General features: G+C 33.8%; 1 protein-coding gene across 3 annotated transcripts in view; it reads right to left on the bottom strand.

The window, feature by feature from the left end:
• Window positions 1-332: 332 nt before the first annotated feature.
• LOC150106358 (protein regulator of cytokinesis 1-like) overlaps window positions 333-16985 on the bottom strand; it is a 203418-nt gene continuing 186765 nt past the window's right edge. Inside the window, exons 12-13 of one of the 3 annotated variants that reach the window (XM_090392398.1) lie at window positions 14620-14782; window positions 333-668 (exon numbers count right to left, since the gene is read on the bottom strand). In XM_090392398.1, coding sequence (XP_090248524.1) covers window positions 658-668; window positions 14620-14782 — 174 coding nt within the window. In that variant the 3' untranslated portion in view covers window positions 333-657. Of the gene's footprint in view, window positions 669-14163; window positions 14783-16985 lie in introns of those variants that run through there. The other 2 variants (XM_090392399.1, XM_090392397.1) reach the window with 2 other exon arrangements.

Below are 16985 nucleotides of genomic sequence, written 5' to 3' on the forward strand. Positions count from 1 at the left end.
AAGAAGCAAGAGATAAAAACACAGATGATGCAGTGTTTATGGTGGATAAAGTAGTGTAGATGAGGATGTGTTGTGTGGGGAGTGCCCTCCAAAAGAGTCCTTTAGCCTATGTGAGGTGTTATGTAATTACAAAGAATTTTCATGTGAATATACACAATTACAAATACTACACACATTTTATTTAAAAATGAGTTAATTTAGTAATGTTCTTAACTGAGCTCAAGAAGGATGTGATAATTACTGAAAATTTAAAATCAGAGAAAAATTTCAAAACTAAAATATAGCTAATGCTCTTTTTACATGGTATATTTTGATTTAACATGGTTCAAATGGTGCTTGTTTCTAAACTTTCTGTTTGAATTCAGTTCTGTTAAAAAGGATATTTCCATTATAATTATCATTTCCTAGAATGGTACATATGTACTTAAACTTGAATTTTGGAGAATCCCCTCAATGTTTTAAATATCAGGAATTACTCTATGCTACAGAATGTAGATAATTGTGGTGACAACAAAAAAAAATCAATTTTTGTAATTACGATTCCCCAAAGTTAAGCTAACAGATGATCCGTTATATTCACTTGCCGTTGGTTCCTGAAAGTAGAAGGGTGCTATGCTGATTCTTCAAAGTTAAGTTGGTCCATTACGGGAGGCTCGCCTATATAAAGCCTATGTAAACAAGAAATGATTGTTTAGCATTCGAAATGTTTATACTTCTTGTGTTTTGTTCATGCAATAGTTATACATTGATATTACGCATACAAAACTTCTAATACAAGTATGTATTAGAAGTTTTGTATGTGTAATATCAAATTAGCAAAATCAATTATTGATTTAAGTTAAGGGATATTACATCCCATATTGTTTCATAGCCGAATATAGAAACTATATAAAGTTTGGCGAGTCCAAGCGTAAGCAAATACCTGGATAGTGTAGCATCTGACCCATTTGGGAGTGCAACACTGAGGCAACTCATAGTAAGGGTGGAGCAAGCTCCGATCACTATTCTTGGTATTTACCCATAATGTGAAACCCAGCTCCTATGGGCTGTATTACTGTTCTACATTATGAGAGAAGGTCACTACCCAGACCGGTTTCAACCTTTGAGGTCTCATCAGTGAGTAGGCAGACCTAGTAATACCAAGTTTGTAGTGAACAGATCTTACATACCCTACTATGAGAATTGCCAAGAAGGTGTCCTAATAAATTATTAATTATATGAAGAGCCAAAGGTTTCAATTCGGCAACATGAACCTGTGATGAATGTTCATGTTGCCAAATTGAAGCCTTTGGCTCTTCATATAATTAATAATCAATTGATTATTTTCAGATATTTTCGTAACATTACCCCATTAGTCACAATGTCAGATAATCCAGTTAGAAGAAAAGAAAAGCTATTTCTTTAGAAACTAAAATCGAAATTTTAGATAGTTTAACAGCTGGAGAAGGTTCAACATCCTTAGGGAAATACTTTGGACTGAACGAAGCTACCTTGAGAACGATTAAGAAAAATGAAGAGGCCATTAGAAAATCTGTTCTTTATGGAACAAGTTAGGTGCCAAGTTGTCATCATATATGAGAAATTATAAAAGTGAAGATGGAAAAGGCCCTAATGACGTGGATAAAAGATTGCTCAGATTGTTAGTGATGATGAAATAATAGAAGAATCTCGATGAAAAAGAAAAAAGCGATGGTGATGAAGAGATTGCATTCACTGCAGGATTAATTAAAGATGGGCTTCAAATGGCTAGTGAATTGCAAAGTCATTTTCTTTCACATGATCCAAATGCCGAACAGTTTAAATGTGAACTGAAGTCATGGCGTGATATAAATGAATTATACATACAAAGATCTAGTCAAAACAGGATCTCAACGATTAATTACAGTTCATGGTAAAAAAACAACCTTCAGAATTATTGGAAATTAGTGCCAATTTAGTTCTTTTTACTGTAGAAAACATTTTGCCATTGAAGGATGAACAGGACGGCCAAAGCTTTTCAAGTGATGGAAGTGATTTAATTCCAGTCTCACACAAAAGAATGCTGCTACTGTTGGACAACGATGGCTAATAAAATTTAATAACTATATAGGCCTTTTCGAATTTCTGCTTTATTAGTGACACACTATTTTCTTTAAGAAAGATACAGATGTATATATTTTAAGTATTTAAAATAAAAAAAAATCTTCCATTAAAATTAAATACAGGATCCCTCGATTAACGCAGTTAATTAATCCCTTGATGTCACTAAGTATATCAAAATCACGTTAATCAAATCTAATAATCAATGGTAAAAAGTACAATTCATCCCTGATCGATTGCTGTACTAATAGTTCGTTTTATATGGTACTCTTTGAGGAAAGATAAAATATGAATGCAACGTAAATGTTTAATAAATACTTGTACCAAAATAAGTTACTGCAACTTTTTTTTAATCAAAAGAAGTTATAAAGAGTCGTTTGAACAGTTTTAGTTTTTTTTTTTTTTTTTTTAATCGGCATAAATTCTACGATAACAAGCAAAATGACTCTCCAGACCTCGGCAAACAAGCATTCTTCGATTAACACCTGGATCCACATCCATTACTTGCTGCTTAAGCGATTCTAAACTGCGAAATATTCCATCCAGTTCTTTGACTGTTATTTCCTTTGGAACCTCATCTTCACATTCCATTTGTTCGTTGTCTTCATATGTGCTTTGTTTAATTTCAAGAAGATCGTTGTCACTGAAATCTTTTGAATTTGAATCCAATAATTCTTTACATCTTCTGCATCAACACCATCAAAACCGAAGTCTTCACCAATTGCAACGATTTCTTTGACCACGTTGTTCACAGGATTTTGTCTTCTGCCAGAATCTTTTTGAAAAACATTCTGGCAGAAGGTTTTTCCAAACAACTTTCATGCAACTAGAAGACACTTGCTCCCACGAGTCATGAATGTTCTCAATTGCGTGTTTAATGTTAAATATTTTCCAAAATTCGTGGAGCGTAATCGCATTTTCTCCCGTTTTGTTTCTACCACCTTTGAGAATGGGTTTTTAAGAAAATAGGCTTTGAAAATTGCGATGATGCCCATGAGTTGTAGCAATGATGTTGTATTTGGTGGGAAAAATAAAACTTTCACATTCTCACACAGATCATTAAGAGAATTTGGATGACTACGAGGCTAGCAGCCTTGTGGAGTGAGCATGATTTTGCGTGGTAAATTTAAAGGCATGTTAATCAAAACTCTTACCGTTTATATCAAGGGATTGCCGCAATTAATTTCGCCACGATAAGCAATGGATACCTGTAGTTTTATTCAATGATTTTCATATGTTTTGTTTGAAAATAACTTATTGTTTGTATTGGATTTTTGCATCTGGAACCATTATTCTATTTTTTCGTATGCACTGTATTCTTTTTTTTACGGTTTTTTCTGGAACTAATCTACCGTGTAAATTAGGTATATATAGGTTTATTGATGAATGAAGTATATACAATCAAACCTGTTACTCCTCCAGAGATCTGCTTTCATTTGTGAAATGTGAATATATATAATAATGCAAATGAATTAATTGCAACTAATTTGTGTAATACTTCTGTCACATATTCTTCTTTGGGGGTCTGAAAGTGTGACACTTTCACATTAGTGCATAACCCGCCCTTCAGAAAAGTATAGTATGTAATTTAGATAAGAATTTTATAAGACATAGTCTTTCAACACATTCTTAGAATAAACTGTGTTGAAGAGGATGTGCTCAAAACAGGGAAAGCATGCACTGATATGCATGCTTTGCCTGTTTTAGAATTTTTGAACATTATTTTATTAAAAGCAAGCTTTACTGATTCAATGAACATTTTTTTTTACATTTTCCATTATTGTTATTAATTTTTTATTCAAGTATAATTTATAGTTGTGTTTATTTAGATAAGAATTTTATAAGACATAGTCTTTCAACACATTCTTAGAGTAAACTGTGTTGAAGAGGATGTGCTCAAAACAGGGAAAGCATGCACTGATATGCATGCTTTGCCTGTTTTAGAATTTTTGAACATTATTTTATTAAAAGCAAGCTTTACTGATTCAATGAACATTTTTTTTTACATTTTCCATTATTGTTATTAATTTTTTATTCAAGTATAATTTATAGTTGTGTTTATTTTTAACATATTTTCATGAAAAGAAAATGTCGTGAACACTTTTTTTAAAAAGATAAATGAGCAACCCAATGTATTAACAACTTCACTTGCAAATGACTAATACCTCATTCTACACACATCATGTATCTATATATTGGGAATACCCTTTGGTGCTATGGAATAATTAAATCCCTAACTGTAACTGAACTGCTAGTTCTGTAAAGGACATTGAAGAAAGGTTAATCTCTAGTTCTCAAAAACACTATCTTGCTATCTATTCGAAGTAAGGCTAGATTAAATTCATATTTTAATTTAATGTAGGTAGTATCGTTTAGGCAGGCATTCTAAGGATTCTCTAGCCACCAAGAGTTTACAGAATATCCTTTTGGTGTCAATTTTTTGTTACAGACACTCTGATAGTCTTCATCTATAAGAGATGAGCACAAATATATGCTGAGTTACATGACATCCAACATCCTCATATTTAGCTTTTCCAGACTACAACCTAACACACACAGAGTATGAAAGCTGACTGCTCTAATACTGGTTGACTGATTATTGTCCAAATGCAATCTCCAATCCTGCTAAAATCTGATTATCCCAACTCGCCAATGCTCTGCAGAACTGGAGGGGGGGAGGGAGAAGATACATACATATGTATATATTGGTAAACTAGTAAAGGTGACTCAGCACACTAGACACTAAGTCAAAAGGGGAAAGGTGAAAAAAAACAACTTAAGAAGTCGCATTTATTAATTTCAATTATGAAAGTTTGAAGACTTGTGGTCCACGGGTTGGCTAAACTAGCAAGAAAGGGTTTTTAAGATTACAACTGGCGAAGACAATGATGCTGGTACCTTATTCCACAAGATAACAGTGGGTTCAAAGAGAAAAAACTGGTAATCACAAGTTTTATGAAGAGAGAAGTTACATAAGCAGTAGAAAAGGTGCAGATCACAGTGAATCGATAAAAGTTGCTAATCAGCCTGCATGCACTCTTTTGAACAGATGAATCTAGGTTTTTAAAGTTGTTGTTGGGAACCTTCACTAAACATGGGAGCAATGCCTAATTACTGGGAATTCTGAATTTTCCGAGTGCCACCAATTGCTCAGGTGAAACATTCTGTCTAGAGAAGAGATTTTTTTATATTTTTTATGTTGAAAAAATGAAGACCATCCAAGAACTGTCGATGCTTAAGGAAAACTAGTGCATCAAACAAAAAAAAAAAACTGCCATCTTTGAACATGTCTTAAGTGAGTAGGCATTGATACAAGTTTGACATAATTGCACGCTATCTATTATCGATACATGGGCATCTCCTTCAGTTAATCAAGCTTATCATTTGAGACCTACATGAACCATTAACCACATAATGCCTATCATACCAAGCCTTAAATGAAACGACAGCACTCGTAATTACCTCTGGCAACACACTCCATTCCTTCTCTTCATTGAGCAAAAAATCAAACCCTGACACCTTTGTAAACACACTCTTACTTCCAGAAATGATGCTTTGATCTCTTTTGTCATGAAATGAAGAATTGCTTCTGCATCTATCCTATAAAATCCCTTTAATAACTTAATATTTCAATCATATTCTCACTTTACCTGCTTATCAACTAAACTATACAATCCACAAAATTCCAACCTATTCCCATAACAAACACTCAAGAGTCACCATTCTCATTACCACATCTATACCATTCAGCCCCCACCCCACCAAAGAAATCTAGACAAATTTGCACAGTTGGCATGACATAATCATATCCAAGTCTTATAAAGTCGGATAACATCTTTATATTATCCAATTTTGCAATATGTCCTTTGAACTCAAACTCTGTTTTACAATCTCACTCATGATGGTAAAACATGAGGAATATTCTATCAAGAAGGGGTATTTTTGGAACTACAAGACAAGTGATTATGACATGATTAGGAAGTATCTTAAATCTGTACCATGGCATAAAACATTGCAGGATGTTAGTAGTGCATGGGATATAGTTAAGGGTAATCTAAAGGAAGCAGTATTAAATTGTATACCTAAGGTGAGGGGGGTTAATCAGGTAGGAGTTAGATGGATGAGTAATATCATTAAGCATGAACTGCAGAAGAAGAAAATGTTGTGGAGGGTATATAATGAGAAAGGTGACAGCAAACTCATTAACAGGACAAGACTTAGACAAGAAAGGGTACCAGCATGGCAAGGAAGGCAAAACCAGATTATGAGAAGAATCTAGCCGAGAAGGCCAAAGAAATTCCCAAAGAGTTATTTCGTTATGTGGCAAGTAAGAGTAAGAATAACTATGGAAGATTAACCTTAATGAGCGATAATGATTACGAGGAGACGGAAGTGGATAAAATAGTTGAATTACTGAGTGACAATTTTGCAAGGGTATATCATCCTAGTGAGGTTACTGTATTAACCTATGTGACAGACACTAATGTAGGAACAAAGGTGGATGAATTGGTGGTTCTCAGGATATTGTAGAATCTCAATGTAAATACAGCTGTGGGGTTAGATGGGATATCAGCTAGGGTTTTGAAGAATGTGCAAGGGAACTGGCAATACCTTTGACTAAGCTCTTTAAATCTGAGCTCTGGTAGAGTTCCAAGGGAGTGGAAAGTGGGCAAAATGATTTATTACTTTGTATAAGAAAGGTTCTAAGACTGCAGTAGCCAATTATAGACCAAGCAGCATCTCAGGTGTGGTGACAAAAGTACTAGAAAAATTGATAAAAAAGAGAATTCAAGAATGAGTAGATAAAAATATGATACTGTATGAGGATCAACAGGGAATTGTGAAGGACTGGTCATGCCTTTGTAATTTACTACCTTTTTATAATAGAGTAACAGCTGAGTTGGATAAAGGAAATGGCTACATGATGATTTTTCTGGATTTTGCAAAATCATTTGACAATACCACATGGAACTCTGTTACACAAATTAGAAGAAATGGGTATGGATATGACACTGGTTAAGTAGACAGGAGGGTGGCTGTTGGACAAATATCAAAAAGTGGTATATGGAAGGATAGAATCAAGGTGAAAAAAAGGTGACGTGGTGTGTCACAAGGTTCAGTGCTGTAACCATTGCTGTTTAATTTGTACATAAATGATATAAGAAATAATCTGAAAAAAAATATTCAGTTGTTTTCTGATGATGCGAAATTAAGTAGAGTAATAGTTAAAGTGTGGAGAGCTTGTAGGATGATTTAAATAGGCTGTTAGTATGGGCAAAAGTTAATGGGTGTCAGTTTAATGTTGAGAAATGTAAAGTTATGCATTCTGGATAAATAGATTACAAGCTGTGTATCACGTAGATGGCACTGTATTCCAGGAAATAGATGAAGCTAGAGGTTTGGGGGTAGACAGAGAGTTAGTTTAGAGGACATATTGCTAAGGTTATTAAGGTAGCCCATAAGATTACTTGGCTATTGAAGAACACATTAACAAGTAGAGACAAGTAAGTTATTCCTCTTTATGAGGCCTTGATATGCCCACATCTGGATTAGTGTGCTCAAGTCTGGTCCCATGAGTTTCTTGTGGATGAGGAAGCAGTGGAGAGGATTCAGAGGCAAGTGATTGCAAAAGTTGGTTGATAGGAGAAAAAGAGGGGATATAATAGAAATATTTAAGTTGCTTAAAAGGTTTTATAGGACAGATGCAGAGGAAATGTTTCAGCACTAGGCTAAAGGGACCAGAACAAGGGGTCATCCATGGAAGTTGAATAAAGGTGTAGTTAGTAGGGGCATGAGTAGATTTTTTGCTTGGAGAGTTGTGAATGAGTGGAATGAGTTGTCAGAGTCAGTAGTGAGCGCATTGTATGTTAATGTGTTCAAGGAGAGGTTGATTGTGTGGATAGATTGGGTCTCTTGCAATGCATCCTCAAACTCCATGGAGGTGCGCATATAACATAATAATAATGAATCATGCCAAATCCTAGCCTAACCTCAATTTCTTCCATTCCAGTCAGATCTATGTAATATACAGCTTGAAATGTTTTCACACCAAAGTGCATAACCATACATTTTGCCACACAGATATTATCCTTTGCAAAAATTGCCAGTCTATTTATATCATCCTGCTATATATCTAAACCACATTATTAATACATTTATCTTCAGTTTAGCATAATTTAGCATAAAAAAGAGCAACATATACTCTCTTAAATCATCATCATCATCAAATTCCTGCCATGTACCCTCAAGGGGTGTACAGGATATGACAGTACTACATGAAAAAATTACATCATTACTAACTTCCTATCTACAATTTTCCTCCAAATCAGTCTGTTACTTGTCAAGACTCCAACATTATCAGATCTTATATTTCTATCGTCTAAGGCACTTTGTACCGTATCAATCCACCTATCTCTTGGTCTTCCTCTGGGTCGTTTTCCTGCCAACATGGCAGAGAACACTTGTTTTGCTAATCTTTCCTCTCCCATTCTATTTAAGTGACCATACCATCTGAGATTAGCTCTGCTAACGCATTCCTGGATGCTGACAATGTCAAGTTCTTTCCTAATATCCTCATTTTTAATATGATATTGCCATTGATGCCATCTGTTCACGCCTCTAATCTTTCTCAGGACTCTCATATCTGCGGTCTCTAGTCTTTGGTCAAGTGTTTTACTTCTGACCCAGCTCTCAGATCCATAAGTTAAAATTGGTTTGAACACAGTCTTGTATACAGCTAATTTAGTGTTCTGACTAATTTCTCTCTTATTCCATATGAATTTATTCAATTGACTTCCCACCATACCAGCTTTGCTGATTCTGTTGTCCATTTCTATATTTAGTTTACCATCTTCAGTAAAAATTGTGCCTAAGTAGCTGAAATGTTTTACTTGTTCCACAGGTTCTCCATTCACAACACAGTTGACATTTTCAATGATTCTGCCTATTTTCATTGTCTTTGTCTTTTTATTGCTGACCTTCATACCATATCTATTACAACAGCTATTCAATTTAGTCAGAGAATCTTGCAGACTTCTAGCGGATTTATTTAGAAGTATAACATCATCCACATAAAGCAAAGAGCTGACATTAACATCTCCAATTTTGATATCAGGTTTAATACCACATTCCTTCATAATGTGATCCATATAGATAATGAATAACAGAGGGGATAATGTACATCCTTGTCTCACACCAGATTTAACATTAAACCATCTTCCTGTACTTCCTTCAATTCTAACTGCTGACTCACAACTCAAATAAAGACTAAGTATTGCTTGATATAATGCCCTATTGACACCATATAACTGCAGCATATTGAATAGCTTCTCTCTTGGCACCTTGTCATATGCCTTTTCCAAATCGACAAAACTTAAATACATACAGATCTTTGTTATATTCCCATGCTTTCTCGACTATTTGTCGTAAAGTGAAGATCTGATCCTGACAGCCTCTATTTGGCCTGAATCCAGCTTGTTCTTCACCAAGCTTTTCTTCCACAATTCTTCTCAACCGTTTCTCAAGTATAATTGCATAGATCCTGCCAGGAACACTCAGTAGGGAAATACCTCTGCAATTCTCACATTCAGTTTTATTTCCCTTTTTATATATTGGTACTATGAGAGCTCTACTCCAATCATCGGGAATTCGTCCCTCTGTCCAGGCTTTCTGAATTATGCAGTGCAGCCACTGTAAGACTCTTATACCACCATACTTCAGCATTTCTGGTCGAATATCATCTACTCCTGCTGCCTTTCCACATTTCAAGCCTTTGATGGCTTTTTCTACTACAAGTATGGATATGTATTCCTGACTGCATGCCTGGGCAGTGTTTTTTATCACTGTGCTGTCATCACTGCTTGTTTCATTTAGCAGTTTTTCAAAGTAATTACTCCATACTTCAAGGATATCTTTTTCTCCTGTTTTCATTTCACCTTTATCATCTCTAATTCCTTTTACAGAACTCTTTTCTCCATTCCTAAGCTTCTTCAACAACCTCCAGAATATTTTGCCACCTTCTTGATATTTATTTTCTATATTCTTGCCAAAGTCCTCCCATGACTTTTGTTTAGCTAGTTTTACACACTGTTTAGCTTTCTTACATTTGTCTCTGTATTCTGTAAGAGTAAAAGCTGACTTATTTGCCAGGAACTTTTGATATGCTTTCTTCTTTTCCTTCACTGCCTCTTTAACTTCCTGTGTCCACCAGGGAGTTCTGATTTTTTTATCCTTGCACACAACCTCACCACATGCCTCTCTGGCAGAATCAATCAATGTTTCCTTCAGAGTTTGCCACTGAATCTCCAAGGTTTGATTCCTGTTCTCAAACTCTTTCATTTTCTTTTCAATAATATTTCTGTATTTTAGTCTACAGTTCACATCTGAGAGCTGCTCAACTTTTATTCGCTTTAAAACTTTCTTAAATGTTATTCTTTTCAATATGAAATTCAATTTTATCCTGCTCAAGACTAAATAGTGATCACTTCCAATTTCAAATCCTCTGTACACTCTGGTGTCCTGCACCAGGGAGAGAACATCACTATCAACAATAACATAGTCAATGAGACTTTTCTTATTCCTAGCCTCTTCTCTCCATGTGAATTTGTGCACATTTTTATGTTGGAACATGGTGTTAGTAATAACCAGTCCATGTCCTGAGCAGAAATCCAACAGATATTTGCCATTATTATTAGCTTTGCTCTTTTCTCCAAATTTTCCCAAAATATTTTTGTATGTATCACAATCATTTCCTACTCTACTATTTAGATCCCCAACAAGGACCAACTTTTCCTTTTTCATTGTGTCAGTTGCTTTTTCTAAAGCCTCAAAAAATTCCTCCACTTCTACCTTAGTAGAACCTTCTGTGGGACCATAGGCACAAATAAGTCTCATTGTCTAGTTCCACATTCTCATATTTGCCCACATTACTCTACTTGAGACTGACTGCCATTCAAGAAGATTAGCCTCGTATTTTGTGTTGAATACTATGGCTACTCCTTCTTTTCCTTGATTGTCATTGCCTGAATATAACATTTTGTATTTATTGCTCAGAAAGATCTCACCAGTTTTGGTCTTTTTTGTTTCAGTCACCCCTATTATGTCGATCTGGTACTTATCTAATTCCTCAGCTAGCTCCATTTCTTTGCCATTCAGGCTTCTTACGTTGATAGTACCGATCTTTAACTCTGGTGATGTTGAGTTGGGGTTTGTTTTCAGATTTGTTCCAGTAGCTGACTTTTCGCTGTTCGCCCTGGTTCCCTGGCGAAAACAACGGGGGCCTTGTTTAACCGGGCGACGCCCCAGCCGGCATGAAATTTTGTCTCTTAAATCATTATCATCGATATACAAATTGGTGACCCAAGTCAGAGCTCTGTGTCATATCAACGGTCACCTAGTATCTCCTTGATTCATCTGTGACATATATTACTGTTGTCTATTAACCACTGGTTTATCCACATCACCAGTTTCTACTCAACCCCATTTTCAACTGCTCCACTTTATAATAGTTATGTGTAGCATCCTGCCAAATGGCACTGTTAACTAGCAATGGTGTTGCCAATTTCCTTAGCCAATATTCAATTCTCACATTCCTGTAGCAAGTGAGTAAATTATTAAGACAATCTACCTTTCATAAAAATCCTGCCTTAACTTTTCTATTATTTCAACCACCATTTCTTGAGATAGTGAATGGATTTTCTTTTATGTAACAGAACTATTGTACCTTCATTTTATTCTCTTGGGACCCTTCAACTGCTCAAACAAGTTAACTACCCTGTCAGTAGGTGGTGCCAATTAGTTTACAATTTCTCATAACACAGAGGCAGATATTTCATTTAATACTATGGCTGTATTTGCATTGATGTTCTGTAACATGCTGAGTATCTCCAGTTCACCTACTTTTATTCTTACATCAGGCACTGCATTATCTCCACTGGAGAGTGATCATGTGGCAAAGACAAATAATTCAAATGATTTCTTTTGTATCTATCACCTTCCGACCATCTGAATTCATGATTATGAAAATTATCATTCATAATCATTCAGATAATTTCCTCATCTGATTTTGTTTTTCTTACTAGCTTGGTTATTCCTCTTCTTCCTGGGCTTTGTATACTGTTCATAAGCTTGTTGATCACATTTAATTTTACACTCTCTCCAGAACAATAAAATGTTTTCTCTTTGCAGCTTCTGCTTAAATTATTAATGATGCTACTCATCCATTTAATTTCTGATTTATTCTCCTTATGTAGTTGGATACAGATCATTAGCATTTTTAATGCACTGCTCATATTCCTTCCTGCACAGAGAAATGTCATTCCTCATGACATTTCTCTGTGTGGCTACCTGAATGTCATAATCACCATCTCTGTAGTTCCATATCTCCTTCCCTTCTTAACTCTAATTTCATATATTTGACCACCTCTCAATCAATACTACATTATCTCTCTTCTCCATCGGGACAAACATTAGTTATGAATAAATCTGATTTATAGATTGGATAGAGGAAATGGAATTTATGTAGCTGTTAGAGATACCTAAATTCCATTTCCTTTATCCAATCTATATTTCCATAGTTAAAATTTCCCATAAGTGTTGTGCGAGTTCTTATTGAGCTAACTTGCTAATGCATATCAATCCTTTGCACTTTCTATCTTACAACCAAATGTTTTTATTTTGGTATTTATCTTGCACCAGATAGTTCTCAAACGTACACCTCCCTCAATTTAACCATCTTGCTGAACTTCTACACTTATTTTTTGACCGCAATTCTTCTGCTGTCCTTAATGTTGACATACCATACCAAAATCAGCAGAACCCATATTTCCCATTCAGATCCAACTATGATCTATAACAATATAAACTTTAATGTTTTTTATTCCTAAGTTAAAAGCTGGACAACACTTGTTGCAATCTCTGTCAAAGCCGATGTTGATGATGTAATTTTATGCTCAATATCGAACAACAGATGTTCAAATATTCATTACAGATCAAACTTGTAGATCTAGTCTGCTATAATGAGAGCTTACTGTATATTTAAAATGTTTGTCATTTAGAGCAGTGCTTCCCAAACTTATGAATATAAAGGCCCCTTTGGAAAAATTAAAATATTTCATGGCCCCATCGAAAAAAAAATCGTAATACCGACATATTATTATAATATTTATTGTATTTATATTCAATACAAAACATACACAGCGAATATTGCAAAAATTAAATCCAAATATTACATTTTTAGCATCATACATACACATTTGACATGGAACACACAACTTTAAAATGTTCTTAAGACATTTTAAATTTGTTTTCATTATTTCACACCCCTCCCCCTCAACAAAACTAATGGGACCCAAGGGGGGCCACAGTTTGGGAAGCACTGATTTAGAGAATGGGTGGGAAAACTAGGAACATATCCTTATTTTGCAGAAGAATTAGTTTTACACTATAGATCTTATACTGTATAGGCTCATCTTCACAATTCTGAGCTGCCTCAGAATTGCACTAAATATGAACAAAACTACTATCATTTTGTATTTCACTATACCAGTTAGAGAATTATTTTCCAATGACATTTAAAAGATTCATTTTAAAAGTAGATTGTTCTCAGAATATTAGAAAGCAGCTCAGTGTCAGTCATATATGTAAAATAAGAATTTTTACTTATCTAAACTAAAATATATATTATTCATTTAGCTTTTATCATATTGTTTTGAAATTCTACTTCTCCAGTTGTTCTTTTGTAATGAGCTACTTTCTGGTTTTTTGAGGAAACACATCTGTTTACTCTCTGACAAACATAGCCATCTATGAAATGAACCATTTACTCTCCTCACCCCTTCTTAATATTCATTGAAACCTGTAAACTGGAGAGAGATGCAAATCAGCATAATACATTGAATACTCTTATTCCTCTATAATAGACAAGTGGTATTTCTATCAATATGTACACAACCTCCACATTCAAACTGTTTTAATTCTTATTAGTGATGAACACTGAAAATGACAGATATTAATGCATTCAGTTATAATTAATGTACAAAAATGATAAGTTTTTTAGATGAAAATTTACATTCTTTTAGACAGATGCTCAGATTTATACATTTTTAATACATTTAATACAGAAGTACAATACCTATAAAGAAAAAAGTAAAGCGGTGGTTAAGTAATCTCTTTTCAAACATATCACAAACTATTCTATTTACACTTTCCCTTGCAGACTACGTTAAAACATAAGGAAATAAATTACATAATTTAGAAACAAACTATTACATTCTGTCCTACATTTATTAAAACATGAAGTTAATAATTAGAAGACCTACATAGAATAAAAAAAAAATGTAACTGATAACTTTAAATGAGCTAGATACAGATGAAACAAAAAACAGCATCATTAAAAATAATGTAACATTAATTTACAGTTAAAAATTTAGCTTTATTAAATATGAACAAAAGCTGAGAGATTATATATACAAATTATCTAATAACAGGAATTAACAGCATTGACAAACTTGAATCATATCAAAAAAGGCAGACCTGATTTACCTCTAGCAGGTGTCAGAATACATTCTGCTGTGCTTTTTTCAGATTTCTTTGTAACTGTTTTTTTCCTGCAAGGGGTAACATATGCTTTAGACTTTCTGTGAGAGGCAGGCCTCAGCATCATTGAACTTCTATAATAGGCTCTTTCAGACTTATTAAGATCATTCTATTAAAATAAATAGCAAGTAAAGAATATGTTTTAAAAAATATTAATATGGAAGCCTGAAAAAAAAAAAAAAAAAAGATTTTGAAAATTGTTGTGCAACATACATGTAGATAAAATGCAGGCAATATGTTATACTTCAAATTTGTATTTTTTTAAAAATGGAATTTTTTGAAAATTTTAAATTAAACTTCAACAAGAATTTTCTAACAAGATCAAAACAGATGGATTTGTGTATTTTAGAACACAGAATTTTAAAACAGATGCTACCCAGCAGATCTGGTATACTTGTAACAAAAAATTCTAAACATAGCTTGCTAATTATTGTTCTATGATCTATATCTATAGAACTTATTAATGTACTTGTGTTTTACTATAGGACAATGAGTAGGAAAATACATGCTAAAAATATGCACATTTTAAGAAGTGCTTCATTTTCTTTGTAAACAAAATGGAATGCTTTCCCTTTGAAGAAATCAACAATAGTTCCATATTTCCTTGATGTAATAATGTTCTTTCACTGATGTTCCATAAACACAAAAACAATGCTTGGTAGATCATTACACACCTGGAAGTAATGCAATGACTTTTAAATTAACACAGATGTTGAAATGGTACTTTTTGTACCTTATTACTTGTAGCAACTTTGATATTTTTTCAAAAGTCTCTTTCATACTGCATGTACAAGATGTGTGAAAGACTTATTAGTATCATTAATATGCAACAAAACTTTTACTTAAGCTTGTTTTGGAATAGTTCACAAAGCAGGAGCAATCTTTCAGCTCATGAACTTTATTCATCTTTTAAAATGAATATTGTGGCATTAACAAATTCCCATCTGTCTCAAAATATTTCATATATACTGTAGAGATAAAGATCAGAATTTGTATTTTGTTTCTATTTACAACCACCATCAATGAGAGATTTAAAAATGATTTTCTTTCCTGGAGTTCTAAGTTCTATTGCTGAAGACAAGATCCAAGCTGTTCAAGATTGTTGTTTAGATAAATTCAAACTACTAAGACCATTTAATCAGATTCTTTAATACAAGGGTCGAAACGTCGAGTGTTATTTTATTAATAATAAGTAAAATAATCATTTCAACATGTGTTTTGTGTCCCTAAATTCATAAATATGGAAGCATTTAATCAGATGATGATTTCCTGACTATATGAGATAGTTTTTCATCATTAATGCAATACCCCATGGTATAAAGAATGAGGCACTAGGTTTTTTATTTTTATTATTTATTTATGGCAGATTCTAAGTGGTATGATATCAAATATTTGATTTTCAAAGAATATCCAATACATTAATTGAAGCAATGATAATCTGTCAGATATTTTGGTTCTCTCAATTGCTAGCATTCCAGATCACAGACTGGGATGCTAGCAACAGGTCAGTCTTTTCTCCGAATTCATCAAACCAAATAATGGTTCTCTATTTCACAGAATCCAATACAAGTATGCAGTCCATACCATGTGTGTAATGTGTTGCTTATTGAGCTATAAACACATAACTAATGAAGTGTGTGCCAGTTTCAGAGCCTGAATTTTAAACAGGAAAAATAACAAGATTTAAAGACAATGAATGCAAGTGAGAATCCTAACAAAGAGTTTCTATTAAATGCTTTGATGCAAGACAAGTTCATATGTCTTCAAACCATACCATCATTTATTTACAAATTATAATGCCTTGATAATCATCATAACAGTTACTAAATGGTAATTAATGAATACATAATTAAAAGTTTATCATTACCAGACTAATTCATAAAATATTCCCAAAACCTATATATAAAAAAAAGTGTACATATCTGTAAGAAATCCTTATACAATGAAATTTTTTGGATTGCAATTTGGATTGAGCACCTCAAAATAAATTAAAATCACATATTAATTTTGGTTACAAAAAAAAGTTTTAATTTGCTGACACACACACACACTGAGTGGCCAGTTTATTAGGAACAGCATTTAATGAGTTTGACTTTTGCCTCAAGACCATCTGGGATATTTGTCCATGCTGTCAAAATGGCACTGTCCAACTGTTTCAGATTGGATGGTGGCAGACTACTGATGCAAACTGGTTCTATCTCATCCCAGAGATGCTTTATTGGGTTGAGGTCTGGGACTAAGCTAGATACTGAAGTAAAGAAAACTTGCTATCATGTTCCTTGAGCCATTCTTTGCTGGTAGTACCCATTTGA

Source organism: Typopeltis vanoorti, chromosome 5 (assembly GCF_054136105.1).
Source record: "Typopeltis vanoorti isolate ZY-2024b chromosome 5, IOZ_Tvanoo_1.0, whole genome shotgun sequence".
In the NCBI taxonomy this organism is placed as follows: Eukaryota; Metazoa; Arthropoda; class Arachnida; order Uropygi; family Thelyphonidae; genus Typopeltis; species Typopeltis vanoorti.